This window comes from Nicotiana sylvestris, chromosome 9, assembly GCF_000393655.2.
Source record: "Nicotiana sylvestris chromosome 9, ASM39365v2, whole genome shotgun sequence".
Taxonomy (NCBI): Eukaryota; Viridiplantae; Streptophyta; class Magnoliopsida; order Solanales; family Solanaceae; genus Nicotiana; species Nicotiana sylvestris.
Window position 1 is genome coordinate 96,630,115 of NC_091065.1, and position 15,744 is coordinate 96,645,858.

At 33.9% G+C, this 15,744-nt stretch overlaps 1 protein-coding gene across 1 annotated transcript; it reads left to right on the forward strand.

Moving 5' to 3' along the window:
• The first annotated feature begins 12,444 nt into the window (after positions 1-12,444).
• Positions 12,445-13,977, forward strand: LOC104246407 (scarecrow-like protein 23). Its single transcript, XM_009802218.1, has one exon. The coding sequence runs from the start codon at positions 12,445-12,447 to the stop codon at positions 13,975-13,977; it is 1,533 nt and encodes a 510-aa protein (XP_009800520.1).
• Positions 13,978-15,744: the final 1,767 nt, after the last annotated feature.

Consider the following 15,744-nt stretch of genomic DNA (forward strand, 5'->3'; position numbering starts at 1 on the left):
GTGACATCAAGGAGGAAGCTTCCTCCTAGCATCCACACCAACTCTTTCCACCAACTCTTTCCACCAACTCTTCCAATTGGCATGCCATTGTTGACTAAACATAAACCAACACCTTCAACTACATTCATTGACAACCATTGAGCATTTGTAGTTGGTATACAACATTTTCAGATTCAGCCCTATATTGTCAATACATCTAAACGTCAGATCTAGTGGTCATTATATTTAACTAGGATTGACCCTATATCTTCTCATTAATTCGTTTTAAGAAAATGTTTAACACTTTTTGGTAAAACAATTTGCCATCTGTGGGGAGATTCTAGTTAAAATTTTAGTTTCTTTTAGATAAAAAAAATAATATACGACAACTACCATCTTTTTCTCGTTTTGCACGAACTAACAATGACAGGAAAAAGAGATGAAAGACTTAAATCAGTAATAGAGGTCAACAATTATCAAATTGGCTTTGGTAAAATTGCATCAGAAAATGGTTTTAATTAAGAAGTGGTCGGTCTTTGTTGTTTTTCACCAATAAAGCAGCTAGCCTATCAATGTAAGTGACCAAATAATATATATATATATATATATATATATATATATATATACTAATATTTGGACACATGCGTTGCACGTGTATCCCATATTAAAATTTGCATAATGTATATTTATAGTACAAATTTATGTATATATATTCTAAATATATTCGATTGAGCTATAAATTTGAAATTAAATTATAACAAAATTAGTATTATTGCATATCCTTAATACTACCTCTGATGAATGAAGTCATCGTACTATGTTACATTTTTCGATCATCATCCTATCAATCACATTTTTTCTTTCTACACTACGTAAGCCCTTTTTTTTTTTTTTTTCATGTACGTGTCAACCAAAAACATTGTAATGGTTTATGTATATGTCAACCAAAAATGTTGTAATAATCACTACCACAAAGCGTAATTACCTTTCTTGTTTAAGGGAAAATATTAAAATATTTTATAGTAATATATAAATTTCAGTATAGATATTTTAAAAATATTTGTTTGGAGTTTAAAAAAGAAACAAAAGTATACAATTTGTACAAGGGACGGAAATAGCTAAAAGAACTATGCCCTTTCATTTTCGGATGTCAACCTGTGTACATGAGACCATGAACATCTACAATTTTAGCAATTTTTATTCACTTTTTCTTTCAAAATCTACTACCTTATCAAATCAGAGAATATAGTATTTTGAATCATAATATGCAATGCAACACATACTAAGATCATGATTTGTCCTATATTTGATAGTATAAATTAAACTTCGTACGTACAAGTGTAGAAAATAAAAGATTAAGTTTAGAAAATAAAACCCGATTTTATCTCCACTTTCTTCTTGATATAAACGCGAAGAAGAGAAATCAACCACCCGATTCGTCAACTCCATAATGTTGCAAAAGGTAAATCATCAAAATGATAGCTTTCTGTATTAATTCTTTGTCAACAGTGGACGTGTTTCTCGCTTGTTTAACCAACCAATTGCTATGAAATTTAACGTTCAAAGACTTCAGTGAAGATGTTTGTTGACTATCCTTCAACTTTCGCTCGCAATAATTTGTTGTTAACAGTTAGGCTTTGAATTCACTGGATAACGCAGAATACCATGGAGAAAAAGATTCTAATAGGAGAAGAAATATATTTACACATGTTCCGATGGTATTGAGAGAAATAAAACAAATGAAAATAGATTTCTATGGGCAAAAAAAAAAAGAAGAGGAAATTTCAACAGAGGGAAGAGCAACGTGTTAAAGTTGCACGACATTTTGATGTGTGCAACAGAAGATATGAATTGCCGGTGGAATCTCAAAGGACCATTAGCCTACATTGAATCTGCAATGACTATTGGCAGATTAAACTATCCTCGCCATTTATTAAGCAAAATATGCACATTAATAGCATGCAATAACTGTTGGCAGACGAAGCATTCCTTCCCATTTACCTGGTTCAGTGTAGTTGAAATTATCCATAGTACAAGGCTTTTTTTTTTTTTTGTGGAAGGCCAAGATGGTCACTCAAATTTAATGGCCATTTGCGTAATTTAAGTTTAGCGTTAAGAGCTTCCCACTTTTAGTATAATATACTAGTTTCGCTTCACATACGTTGCACGTGTATGCCAAATCATTTAGTATATAATTTTATAAAATAATGTCATATTATTATAATTAAAACTTTGCGTTAATAATATGCATGAAAAATAAAGTATGAGTTTATGTAAGGATAAGCGTGGATTGTCGTATGGTAATTGTTCATCCTCTTCAATAATACCATGACTGATTTATATGGTTCCTCAATTACGTCGCATCAACATCCTCAAGTTCATGTATGTCTTGAATAATTAAACTCCTTTATGTTCTCGCTTTTCTCATCAATCTTTGACAAAAAAGTGAATTATTAATATTTACTCTCTTGTAGCATTGGCAAGACGAATACGGTGGCTCATTTTTAACCTATAATATAAATCCTATACATAAACATTAAATTCAAATATAATGCTAAATATGATTCTTTCCTTCATAATATACATGATGCACTTTAACTGGGCATTAAGTTTAAAAAAGAAAGATTTATTTTTGAAACTTGTGATTTAAATAAATCATAAATATCTGTGTGGCTAACTTATTTTAATTAAGGGTGAAATAAAAAGTTTAAAGTAATATTATTTCTATATATAAAATGTGCATCGCATAAATTAGGACAAAAGGTGTAATAGATTGTGCTTCTCTCTCAAGAGACACCAAATTCACAAAAATGTCATCAATATTAGAATAATATAAAAATATAAATATTATTTAATCTCATGATCCCAAAATAATAAATCAAGTTTCAAGTATAGATATGATTCTTCCGAAAAAATATTTATCATCCCTCAATTTGAAATAACCATGATCTTTTTAACATAGTTATGATAGCTTTTTGATTTTTTTTATTCGGCTGCGAGATAAGCATACTATAAATGTCATCCCTATATTTAGCATGAATCTCAAGATCATCGCACATTGGATTTGCACCATAAATCATCCCTCTGACAAGTTATGAGAAGTTGTAGCCGTTGTGAGCACGTGATTTTTGCCTCATACGAATTACTCCAAAATAATTCCCAAAATTAGGTTTTGGCCTTGATTATTTGTTATTTTTAGGAATTATTGCGTGATTTTTCTGATTGTTTGCATATATTTGTGGGCATGTTTAATTTTATTAATGCATTAAAAATACAAAAATATAGCATTGGCATTTAAGATTTGATTTTACATTTTTTGGAATTAATTAATAATTAGGATATCAGAAAACTTTGAAATGGTATCTCGTTTAATCACTTAGGCAGAATAACTGGGATTAGTTCAATAATTTGGTTGAATGTGTATAATAATCCACTGATTAGTATAATTTTATGCAAGTGGTTACTAATTGAGAAGCTCCTAATAGTGGTAGGGTAGTATTTGCATTATCAAATTAACTAAAAGCACTAATTGAGTGGACAATTAAGTGGATGATTAAAGAAATAAAAAGTTGAATTGCTAGTAGAAAATGCACTAATTGAATGCCCATTTAAGGGAGCTGAAAATCAGATTCAAGGGGGCGGAGAGAGCGGTATACACTCGATATACACTCTGGATACACTGGATATACTGGAGCAGAATTCATTTTGGAGAGAGTAAAAAAGATAGAACCAAATTTTCTGAAATATTGAGAGCGGAAGAACACCAGAGAGAGTTCAAAGCTAGAAAGAGAAAACAAAGAGAGATTTCCGGACTATTTTTTTTCTCCATTTTTACTGGTTTTCTCCGTGTTGCTGGGATTTCTGGATTGAGCTATTGAAGCTACCGTGTTGGGCTTTCTGCTGCTGTATTTTGCTGTTTGCTGTTGCTGATTGCTTACCCCATTTTTCTGTTCTACATACCAGGTATTCTCTTGAAACTATGTTGAAAATGAAGCCTGATTAAGTTTCTGTAAAGATCTGTGAACCGAGCTGGAGTTTAAAGGAAAAACATTAAGTTCTTGTTGTAATTTCTGCTCGATGCTGTCATTTTATTGTTCATGCTTTTAGTCTAGTTTATTTTGGATATTTCATTCCTAGATGTATATTTGATTTAAATGTTGGGTGAACTTTGTTTGAATATAGGTGATTCAGGAATGCTGTAAACCTCGTATAATCATGTGTTAATTGAAGATTATGATCCTTAATTAATTAGTTAAGATTGGATGATTTGGATGTACGTTTCATGTCTGTGGTTCAAATTACAAGTTTAGACTCTTCATGTGGTTGGTCTAGTAAGCTTGGTTTGGATTTATTTCCTACTATCCATTTTAGATCTGTTCCTATATAGCTTGAAATACAGCACAATGGTTTTAGAGTTGTCCTTCAGTTCTGTTGTTGCTCATGTATGAGCACTTTTTTTTATCTTAAAATGGTTTTTGAATGGGGTTTGAGCTTGGTTTTTGACTTGAAATTTTCAGATTCAGATTAACCTTTCATATTTAGTTTTTCTTTGGCAAGTTTCCATGACATGTGGTATATTTTAAATATGTTATGCTTGAATCAGAATTTAATATAAACTAGGGGGGGAAGAGACCTTTGAGTTTTGTTAATTGGTGAATAATTTGTGTAAAGGTGTGTTGTTGCAACTAGGATTGTATCTTCATTCTGGAGCCTATGTTAGCATAAAAATGTGCTTTGCATTTGATTCAAAGATTATCAGTATTTGTTCAATCCCAGAATTTCTTGAATGATGCAATTTACTTCAAACATATTTGTTGGGTCATGTATTGGGCTGCCATCATTGGCCTAATTTCGATGGTCTTCCCCTTCCACAATCAGGCTGCCAAACTGGGCTTCAAGTTGAGCCCAGTTATTTCACACGCTGAGCCTGCAGTAATGGGCAACCAGACGTGGATTTTTGACTAACTCGGCCTTTCCACAATCAAATGTGGGTGGTCTGCTACCAGTTTTTTTTATTAAATTATTAGTTTAAACTTTGGCATAACATAAGTAGGAATCCTCTTACGTTCTTTGATGAACTAGTCACGTCCTTTTAATTAAAGTCGGGATGCGCCGTGCCAAATAAAAATGACAAATGCGTGGCCCTCATATAATTATTTCTTTTAAAAAATACTTAAAATTTGAGGCGTGCCATTTAGCTAATTTTCAGGGCCCTCGCAAAGTTGATAACGCGTTAGTTGCTTTAGGCACGTTTAATATACTGTCGTGATTGTGGACACATTCGCGTGACATGATTACAATTCTAAAGACTATTCGGAGTATGCGTTCGCGCAACTTCAAACAAATCTTCTCAATAAAAATAGGTTTTCGGAGGTTATTAAATTAAATTAGCTCATGTAGTCCGAGGCGCGCCGCCTACCATTTAATCATACAAAAATGACAAATGTTCGTAGTTTGTTTTAAGCACGCGCAATTTTGGCCAAATTCATTTTTATAATAAAAATGTTATTAATTCAATTGTGTACACATTCGCGCGACACGATTACAATTTCTAAAAAATGAACACTCGTAGTTTGTTTTAGGCTTGATTTAGACTAGTGTTGTAATTACGTATACGTTTCGCGTAACATGATGACAAAATTTGATTCTAAAAAGTGACTTGAGGGATGCGTTCGCGCAACTTCAACCAAATACTTCTTAATAAATCGACAAAAGCGTTATTAATCGAGGACACGTTCGCATGACATGATTTTGACGCGCCAAAAGTGTTATTAATTATGTACAATGCAAAACTAAAACGAATATACGTACGCGTGATTCGTTTCAAGACAATTCTATAATTACAAATAATCAAGCTAAAAGCGGTAATAAAAGCTAAAAATACACAACAAGTTTAAGACGTATAATAAGTCAGATAATTAGGCCAAGTATAAATTGTTAAGCGACCGTGCTAGAACCACGGAATTTGGGAGTGCCTAACACCTTCTCCCGAGTTAACAAAATTCCTTACCCGGATTTTCGGTTCGCAGGCTACAATACAGAGTTAATCTTTTTCTCGATTTGGGATTCGAACCGGTGACTTGGGACACCATAAATTATCCCAAGTGGCGACTCTGAATCTTTAAATAAACGAATCCCGTTTCTATTGTCCTTTAATTGGAAAAACTCCCTTATATACCTTCGGGTGTAGGAAAAAGGAGATGTGACAACCATTTTCTTCTTCTTTTTATTCAATAGTACTATAAATGAATTATTGAAAAAATTATTTAGACTATATTCTCCATTTTTGCGAAAACATTTCATGACACAGAGATTGACACCATATTTTATCTTTGTTTATAAGATCGAATTCATTTAATTTTCAAGTCAGGCCAACGACAACATTCTAGCCATTGGAATTGTCATAGGTATTTCAAAGCACCAACAACATCACACAACACCATGACCACACAACTTTATCTCTATACCTTTAGAATGAGTATGCGATCGACGCCGTACAATATATTCTCAGTAGATCGAAGACAACATATTTGAGATATCTACTATCCTAACATGTCTTTCATTTCTTTAAAATTACAAACAATGGAGGATGATTAAAAATAAGTAAAGAGGAGAAGAAATAGAACTCGATTTTGTTGCATTCTTCTTGTTCACTTTGAATTTTAAAATGTAATCTCTTTGACTATACAGTAATCCATATGTTGAGGTCCATAAGGGCCTTGCGTCCTATTCCTATTTGAACTTTTTTTTTGGCAGAAATTAGATTCTCCAACTTTCTTGGTCAATATCTCAATTTTGTATAGGTTTAGACAATCATCTAAATATCCAATAGCACTTATGAAAGTTTCGGAACCTCTATATAGAATCACCACCTTTCTGTGCAAGATATTGTGGAGAAGGCCAATCAAATTCTCATTGAAAAAGAAAAGATACTTGAACGATTAACTCTAGGATACGGCGAGTCCATTCACGAGTTAACTGAAATAAATGAATATCTTTGTCACTGTAATAACATAGATGTAGCGAGGAAGTTCAATTTAATGGTAAGTCATGTGAGTTAACAACATCAAACTCGATGAACAGGACCTTATTCATACAAGTGAAGCAATGTTTCCACCAAACAATGTTCTTGTCAAATATATAATCTTTACTTTGCTACACCAATGTATGGTCAAGAAATGTCTCTTCGATTCATTTGTACAGCGAAGAGTGAAGCTATGTTTCTAGCCAATGAAATAGAGAGAATTATTGGTTCATAACATTTCATATTGCTTCTTCCAAACTGAAATAGTTTCTTCAAAACCAAAAGTTGCCACCGTTTCTTACGTGCTTTATAGGTTTTTTTTTCTTTTTCTTTTTGGTAATTAAATATGGCCTGAAGATAAAAAGGGTAAAAAAGTAATCTGACTTTTAACTTAAAGGCTTCTCACTTTTAATATAGTATAGATAAATATAGATAGATGATATGATATGATATATATTTGAAAATGATTTCTGTACGGATCTCTTATTTTGCTGCACATAACTCGAACTTTTGAAGTCAAATTCATGACTTAAAACACTCTTTGTACTCCCTTTATGATTACATTTCTTTTTATGATAATAGTGTCTGGATTAACTTGCATGCACATTTACTATTTCAGAAAATACCTGCCAGCATATATACTTGGTCCTTTCAACATTACATTAAAAGTTTTGTTTATGTTAATAAGATTCAACAGCCAATATATTATACATAGATTTCACTTAACACATTATAAATTTATGGTAAAGAAGATTCAATTGACCACCTGTGAGCCGACGTGGCTCTGCCATCGACTGAGTCTATTATCTATTTATATCAGGATCTAAAGTCTAGTCATACTATTGATTTTGAAACATAATATTTTAGAAGGATAAGTACAGTGGGAGACTAGTTTGGTCAAGCTTTTTAAGCTAACTAGAAAAAGGACATAGGCAAAATGTCATGGAAAACTCATTGTTCATCTTTAGATGAGTAAAGACTGAGTCTGGTCAAAGGAATAAAATCTCAGATTTAAAAAATAAATAAATTGTGATCTTACGTTTCTTCAAATCGTTGTCAAATTGGCTTTGATAAAATGGCATCGCAAAAGTAGTAGCTTTAATTACACCAATAAGGCAGCAATATCAACGTAACTAACCAAATAGCTGCATCTCATTATGCAGGCCGAATAGCACCTAATTTCGAACTCTCTACTCCAAAAAAAAAGAAAAAGATATTGAAATCTCTACTGGGTGACAGGGTCCATGATATACACTTAATCAAAACGGCCGGTTTCCATCTATCCAATGGATACATGACACATGGCTTCGTATACACTTTTCTCACTAAATCATAGTTAATTAATACATATTTTAACTTTAATTTATGAAATACCTTGGGTCTATTATACACGGGGATGGGGAGATCGGCGGCGATGTCATACATCGTATTGAGGCGGGATGGATGAAATGGAGACTTCCTTTCGGTGTCTTGTGTGATAAGAAGGTCCCAACAAACTCAAATATAAGTTTTATAGAGCGGTAGACAGGCCGACTATGTTGTATGAGGCTGAATATTGGCCAGTCAAGGGTTCCCATGTCCAAAAGATGAAAGTGGCAGAGATGAGGATGTTAAGATGGATGTGCAGACACATAACGTTAGATAGGATTAGGAATGAAATTATTCGAGACAATGTGGGTGTGGCCCCAATTGAGGACGAGATGCGGGAAGCGAGACTTAGATGGTTTGGACATGTGAGGAGGCGGAGCACAGGCGCTTCGATCAGGAGGTGTGAGGGGTTGACATTGGAAAGCCTAATGAGAGGTAGAAGTAGGCCGAAAAATTGGGTGAGGTGATTAGACAAGACATGGCGCAACTACAACTGACCGAGGACATGTCCCTTGATAGGAAGGTGCGGAGGTAAAAGACTAGGGTAGTAGGGTAGTTAGTTTAGTGTTCTCCCTATCATACCAGTAGTATTAGCACGTACTTTAGTTTTCGGTTGGCGTTAGATTTCTATGACTACCTGCCATTTCTTTCATTGCGGTTTTCTGATTATTTGGTTGTTATTTATGCTGCTTTTACATGGCTTCTCACTGTTGCGATTCTTGTTTTTCTCTTTTTTAATGTGGTGCTTATGCTTCTCTGAGCCGAGGGTATATTGGAAACAGCCTTTCTATCTTCATAAGGTAGGGGTAAGGCTATGCATACACTACCCTTACCAAACTCTATTATATGGGATTATATTGGGTTTGTTATTGTTATTATTGTTGTTGTTGTTGTTGTTGTATGACTTAACTATAATAAATTAGTGTTTGCTAGAACATAAGCCCTTGGCATTTACGTGCTTAATGTGGTTCGTTATATTTCTGAAACAAGGTTATTTTTCATCTAGGATACAAAAGTTAATTGCTAACCTTAGCTTGGTAATTAACTTTAACGTTTAGGTTCATTATTGTAACTTGCATTATTCTTTCATAACCACCATTTTAGGATTGTTTCCTAGACCAAACAGAAGCCATACATGATACAAGTTACAATAATGAACCTAAAGGTTAAACTTAATTACCACATAAACCAAGTTTTTTTTGTGCCTTTGGTAGTGTTTGTTTCTATCTGTTTGATTGCTTATACTTGGAACAAATTTTCCTTCATGATTAATGTATCGTTAATCGGTTATAACATGTTATTATTCTACTTGTCAAGTAATTATATTAGATTTATTGCGAAGATTTATCTGTTATATATGTACAGAGATCTCAAACGTTATCATATTTCACAATTCCAAGGTTACACGCCTTGATATCATGCGCATTCAAAAACGTAGAAGGTCTTTTCTTTCTAGTAAGATGTGGATTTAACGAAGTTGTAGCATTGTCCAAAAATGATACATCCTATGATTCTCTCACATTATAAGCCATGTGAATCATGTGTTTGTACGAGAAATCCCAAACCTTTTTGTTCCTAACGTTAAGTTTAAATGGAAAGTCTCATTTGCGGTTGAGATGTCAAAGCTGATCAACTAGGTTAATTTCTAGAATGATGGCTGTACGCACTATTCCGTAAATATCTCTTTTCTAATGAAAATAACATCCTTCTGTCATATATTACTACTGTAGTTGCAACATCATATATTGAAAAAACTCTTTAATTATCGCTACTAGGGGTGTACATAGGTCGGGTTAGTTCGGATTTTATAATTACCAAATCAAACCAATTGTGTCGTGTTATTAAATTTAAAGACCAAACCAAATCAATAAAACTCGGGTTTTTCAATCTCGGTTTTTCGGGTTATTTGGATTTTTTTCTGATAAAATCTTCGTATAACAAAACATATAACGTATGCTCAAAATATTTCTTTAATCCTAGTAAGATACAACTATGTAAAGTATTTTCCAAGAAAATAATACAAAATATGAGATGTGTCATGGCATTATCCTAAAATATTCAACAATAAAGACAATAAAATTATGTAATATAAATATTGCTAATTAAAAAGCCATAATAAAAATAAATATAATCTAAAAGTACTAAGTCATGCTAAAATAAATAGACTAATAAGGGAGTATTAATTACATGACTAAATGCTAAAGAAAAATAAAAATAGGTTATGCATTTTTATCTAAATTATTGCAAAACAAAAAATAGATATTCAATACATGCCCGTTTGTAATGTTGAATTGAATGTCTTTTGTTAGCATTAGTATTGATTTGATTTTGTTTGGGGTTTTTGTTAGCATTATTTAATTTACTAATTTTAATGGCTATAAACTTATTGGAGCATACAAAAGTTTTAAATCCAACCTTGAAATAATACCTTAAAAGATAAAATTATGACATTTTTTAAGAAATATTTATAAATTACATCACAATAAATATATTTATATATATTAAATATATCTAATTTCTATATATGTAATGTCGGGTTGGTTTGGTTTCGGTTTGACTTTCTTTAGTTAAAACTAAATCAAACCAATTATGGTCGGGTTTTTTTTCCCAACACCAAACCAGATCAAACCAAACCATAATCGGGTTTTTTTTCTCGGTTTGACTCGGATTATCGAATTGGTGTGGTTTGTCGGTTTCCTTTATACACCCCTAATCGCTACATGTCAATAGTATTTGCTACAAAATAGATCTGAAAATACAAGTTATTAGCAAATCGGCGTGCACAGAAGGCTAAATACATCAATGCATCGAATTCTGTGTTTAAGTTATGTGTGTGAAATATATACACAAATATTTAACACTATTATATAGTAAACACTAATTGATAGCTTGGAGAAAACGTAAATAAATCTGCTACTACCGATTTAATTACAATGAAAATGTAGAAGAAAAACTACATGATACCTTGACGTAATATAATTATTGCATGTAAAAAAAGACCTTACCAAACCCTATTCATGCTACTGGAATTTAACGAGAAATTTTATTTTGTGTCTCATACAACTTACACTAGTTGTATGAGGCTCCTTTTTGTCTTACAAATTTGTGGACCCCAATTTTACACTTCTGGGTCCACAAAAATCTGGGTTCACATAACTGTGAGACAAAATGGTTGTCTCATACAACTAATGTCAGTTGTATGAGACACAAAATAAAATTTTCCGAATTTAACAGTGTTAAATATCTACTATGTCAAATCAAAGTCATCTTTCCATGGCGCAACTTGCTAGAGACCTAGATTAGACTGCTTGCCAAAATGACAAAGATGGATGGGTTAATTCCTTATTGCAATATAATATCTTAGAATAATATTACTAATTTTTATTGGACTTTTGAAGAAAACTTGGTTTTTTATCCTTCTATATGCTTGCTTTTCAGGGAGCAGTTTGTTGGATGATGCTCAAATGGTTACTCGTGTAAGTCAACATTAGTGAAACTGTGTCATATATTGATCATTAATTAGTAGTTTCTAACTGTAAATTAAAAAGAGTAAAGGATAAGCGGAGGACTATACATGGGTATATTTTCAACTGACTCTAGTAATATAAGTATATGTTTAATAGTACAAATTGCTCTTTTTTTTAAAGCCTGGTCACTGAGAGGCCAAGTTTAACTACCATAAGGATTCTTCTAAACGACTAAACTTCTGTTAGAATAAGCAAATTTTATAAAAGAAACTTAAATGGGCGGGAAAAAACTATTCTGAGGAGAAAAAGAACATTTCTAATTTACTCTGCATGGTTAATGTTAATAATTATAATAGATAAAATCATGCACCATTGAACTGACGTGTGGTTTGTCCTTTAGTTCTTAACTTTACTTACATGTCTTACTATGCCGGCCGTTCCATTCAAAAAAGATTAAACTAATGGCCTGAAGTTGAGAACCTGTGACCATTTCTTTGTACATTTTATTGGCCAACTTCTCCCTTCAAATACAACATATTCACCACCCGACTGATACTCCTCATCTACTTCTCCTCTTACTCAATTTTGTTTCATATATTTGTCAACATGTTGAAAGGAGGGTCTGAAGTAATTCATCAAAATGGTGCTCTTGATCATATTATACAACAATCCAATGAACAATGGGATTGTGCTAGTCTTGTTGGTTTTCCTGGAATTACCTCTGCCCCTAATTATCCCTCTAAGCCAGTCACCGAAAATCGCGGCAATAATCCTGAAAGAAATGAACTTTCCCAGTGGGTTGAGCATGTGACAAGGCAACTTATTGAAGATTTGCCAGAAAATGAAACCCAAGCCATGACATATCAGGACAACATTGTCCCTACACTATTGGGAGAGTTGAGGCCTAAAAAAGTTGCGCGAAGAAACTCTTCTGAGAACCTTGGACAACAACATCAATGGAACTCTCATGATCTCGCGAGAGATAAAAATAATACGAACATAAATGAGACGGGAGCTAAAGGAATGAATAGGCTAGATGATCAAGGATTAAACTTGAGAACTCATCTTTTGGAATGTGCAGTTGCTATATCAGTAGATAACTTGGGAGAAGCTCATAGAATGTTGCTTGAGCTAACACAAATGGCATCCCCCTATGGACAATCTTGTGCTGAAAGAGTAGTGGCTTATTTTGCAAAAGCAATGGCTAGTAGAGTCATCAATTCATGGCTAGGAATATGTTCTCCTTTGATCAATTACAAGAGTATCCATTGTGCATTTCAAGTATTTAACAACATCTCACCATTCATAAAATTTGCACATTTCACATCCAACCAAGCAATTCTTGAAGCATTCCATCGTCGAGACAGAGTCCATATCATCGACGTGGATATCATGCAAGGCCTACAATGGCCGGCTCTATTTCATATCCTCGCCACTCGGATAGAAGGTCCTCCACATGTTACAATGACAGGAATGGGGACATCAATGGAACTATTGATTGAGACAGGGAAACAACTTTCCAGTTTCGCCAAACGCCTTGGCATGTCCTTTGAGTTCCATCCAATTGGGAAGAAAATAGGGGAGCTTGATATAACCATGTTGCAAATTAGGAGAGGAGAGGCTATAGCCATACATTGGCTACAACATTCCTTGTATGATGCCACTGGCCCTGATTGGAAAACAATGAGACTTCTCCACGAACTATCGCCAAGAGTTATCACACTAGTAGAACAAGAAATACCACTAGGGGGTAGTTTCTTGGATCGATTCGTGGGATCCCTCCATTACTACTCCACAATATTCGACTCATTGGGAGCTTTCTTGCAAAGTGATGATTCGAGCAGGCATAGTGTTGAACATGGCCTGCTTTACAGAGAAATCAACAACATATTAGCCATTGGAGGGTCAGCAAGAAATGGGGAGGATAAATTTAAGCATTGGAGAAGTGAACTATCAAGAAATGGATTCATGCAAGTGCCAATGAGTACAAATGCAATGGCTCAAGCTCAATTGATATTGAATATGTTCCCACCAGTTCATGGTTATAGCTTAGTGCAAGGTGATGGGACATTAAAGTTAGGGTGGAAGGATACTAGTTTGTATACTGCATCTGCATGGACTTCTCCAAATTCTAGATAGATAAATTTGGACTTTAAGAGTTGTATTGTACGTTTAGATAGTTTGTCTTTATCTTTTGTGGTGGTTTAGACTTTAGAACATGTCACCTAATCTGACACTTAATTTCCTACTACTTCTTTTATATATATCATCCTCAACTGCTACATGTCTGTAGTAACTACTGTTAGCTAGAGTGACTTAACAAATTGACAAAATCCTATCAACAGTAGGGAATTGCAGGGCTTCACATAACTATGCAGGTCACGCTTCAAATTATCTTCCTTTGTTTCAAGGAAAACAAAAGAATGTTTGAGGACTTCTTTCTTGTTCAACCCTCAATTTATTTAATATTTCGAGGAGATATATAGATGTCTGTAGGAGCAGCCAAAGGAAGTTTGTAAATGCTTCCAAGGATCATGTTCAGTTGAGCTGGATCAATTTCTTGGATTTGCAACATAAGAATTAGATAACCCATCATGATAATTAAACATCATCTTTGACAACTGTAAGGACCGCCACAATCACTAGAAATTTTTCATTACCAAAATTGGGATTCGAGTATATTCACTCATCCAACTGGTGGGTGGAATTGTCCATAGTTCAATTTTTGAGACATTTGGATTGGAACCATATTTTATCAACAATATTGTTTGACCAAAAAAGTATTAGACCTTTTTAGTTAAACTAATAAATGATGAAATGGAGGGTAAATCTTAGCCAAACATAATTAACTCTAGATCTAAGCATATTAAATATGAGAATCAAAAGGGACTTGGCTTACATAACATTCTTTGAGATGATAAACATACATCAAATATAAATGATAAACTTACATCTTTGATATATTGTTCTGTACTTGTAAGAGCAAAGAAAGAAAAGAAGGAAAGTTATCGATAACTATGAAATCTATCTTTATTGATTCAACAATAATGATTACAAAAGGTTGTAACCAAAATCTGGGCTTTTGGTTTGTCGTTGGAGGTCCCCTCCTATTGAGAACCAAGATCTGAGAATTGTGAAATCTTGGATTGGAACCCCCCTTCTTGCTTTCTTCTCTCACATATATATATTCCCAGTTTTTCTCTTTATCCAACGGTCTTTAACCAGCGTACCCTTTATGACGGTACTCTTCCTTACTCGCCCAAGTGTTACGACATATGTTCTGCTGTGTAAGCCTTCTGATGGCTTGATCTCGGCAGTGGCCGAGATACTCGTTGCTATTACGCCTCGTGGGCACGACTATGGCTTGGTCGACCTCTTACCATTTTTTTTAATGATAACTATCTTGTGGTCAGATTTTGACCCATACAGTTAGTCTCTCCGCCCGTTGGGGTCACCTTTTGGCGAGCTCGATGGGAGGATTCTGTTGATTCAAAAGTTAGGAAAAATTTGGACGTTGTGCGAGGAACAAGGTCCTAATGGCGAGGTGGCGACGTGACGCTTCAAGGATTTCATTAGACCATTACGTCAGTTCAGAATGGATCGTCACATCGATTCAGGGTACCATAAATACCTATTATGCGTCATTATGGCACACGTTTCCCAGGCACCATTTCGTTTCCCGTGCCCTTTCAGTTTTTTGATTGGCGGCTCTTGGGTTTCCCGCTCAGGACATTTATGTCCCTATAAATAGGGGGAATCCCTTATTTGATTGTTGTGCTTTTCAATTTATTTGAGAAAGAATTTTGCAAACTTCTGCCTTCTCTAATCTTTCATACTTCTGCTTTCGCTAGAATTCGACGTGACCATTATCTCTTTTCCTTCACCGTTCTTGTTTATTTCGATCAA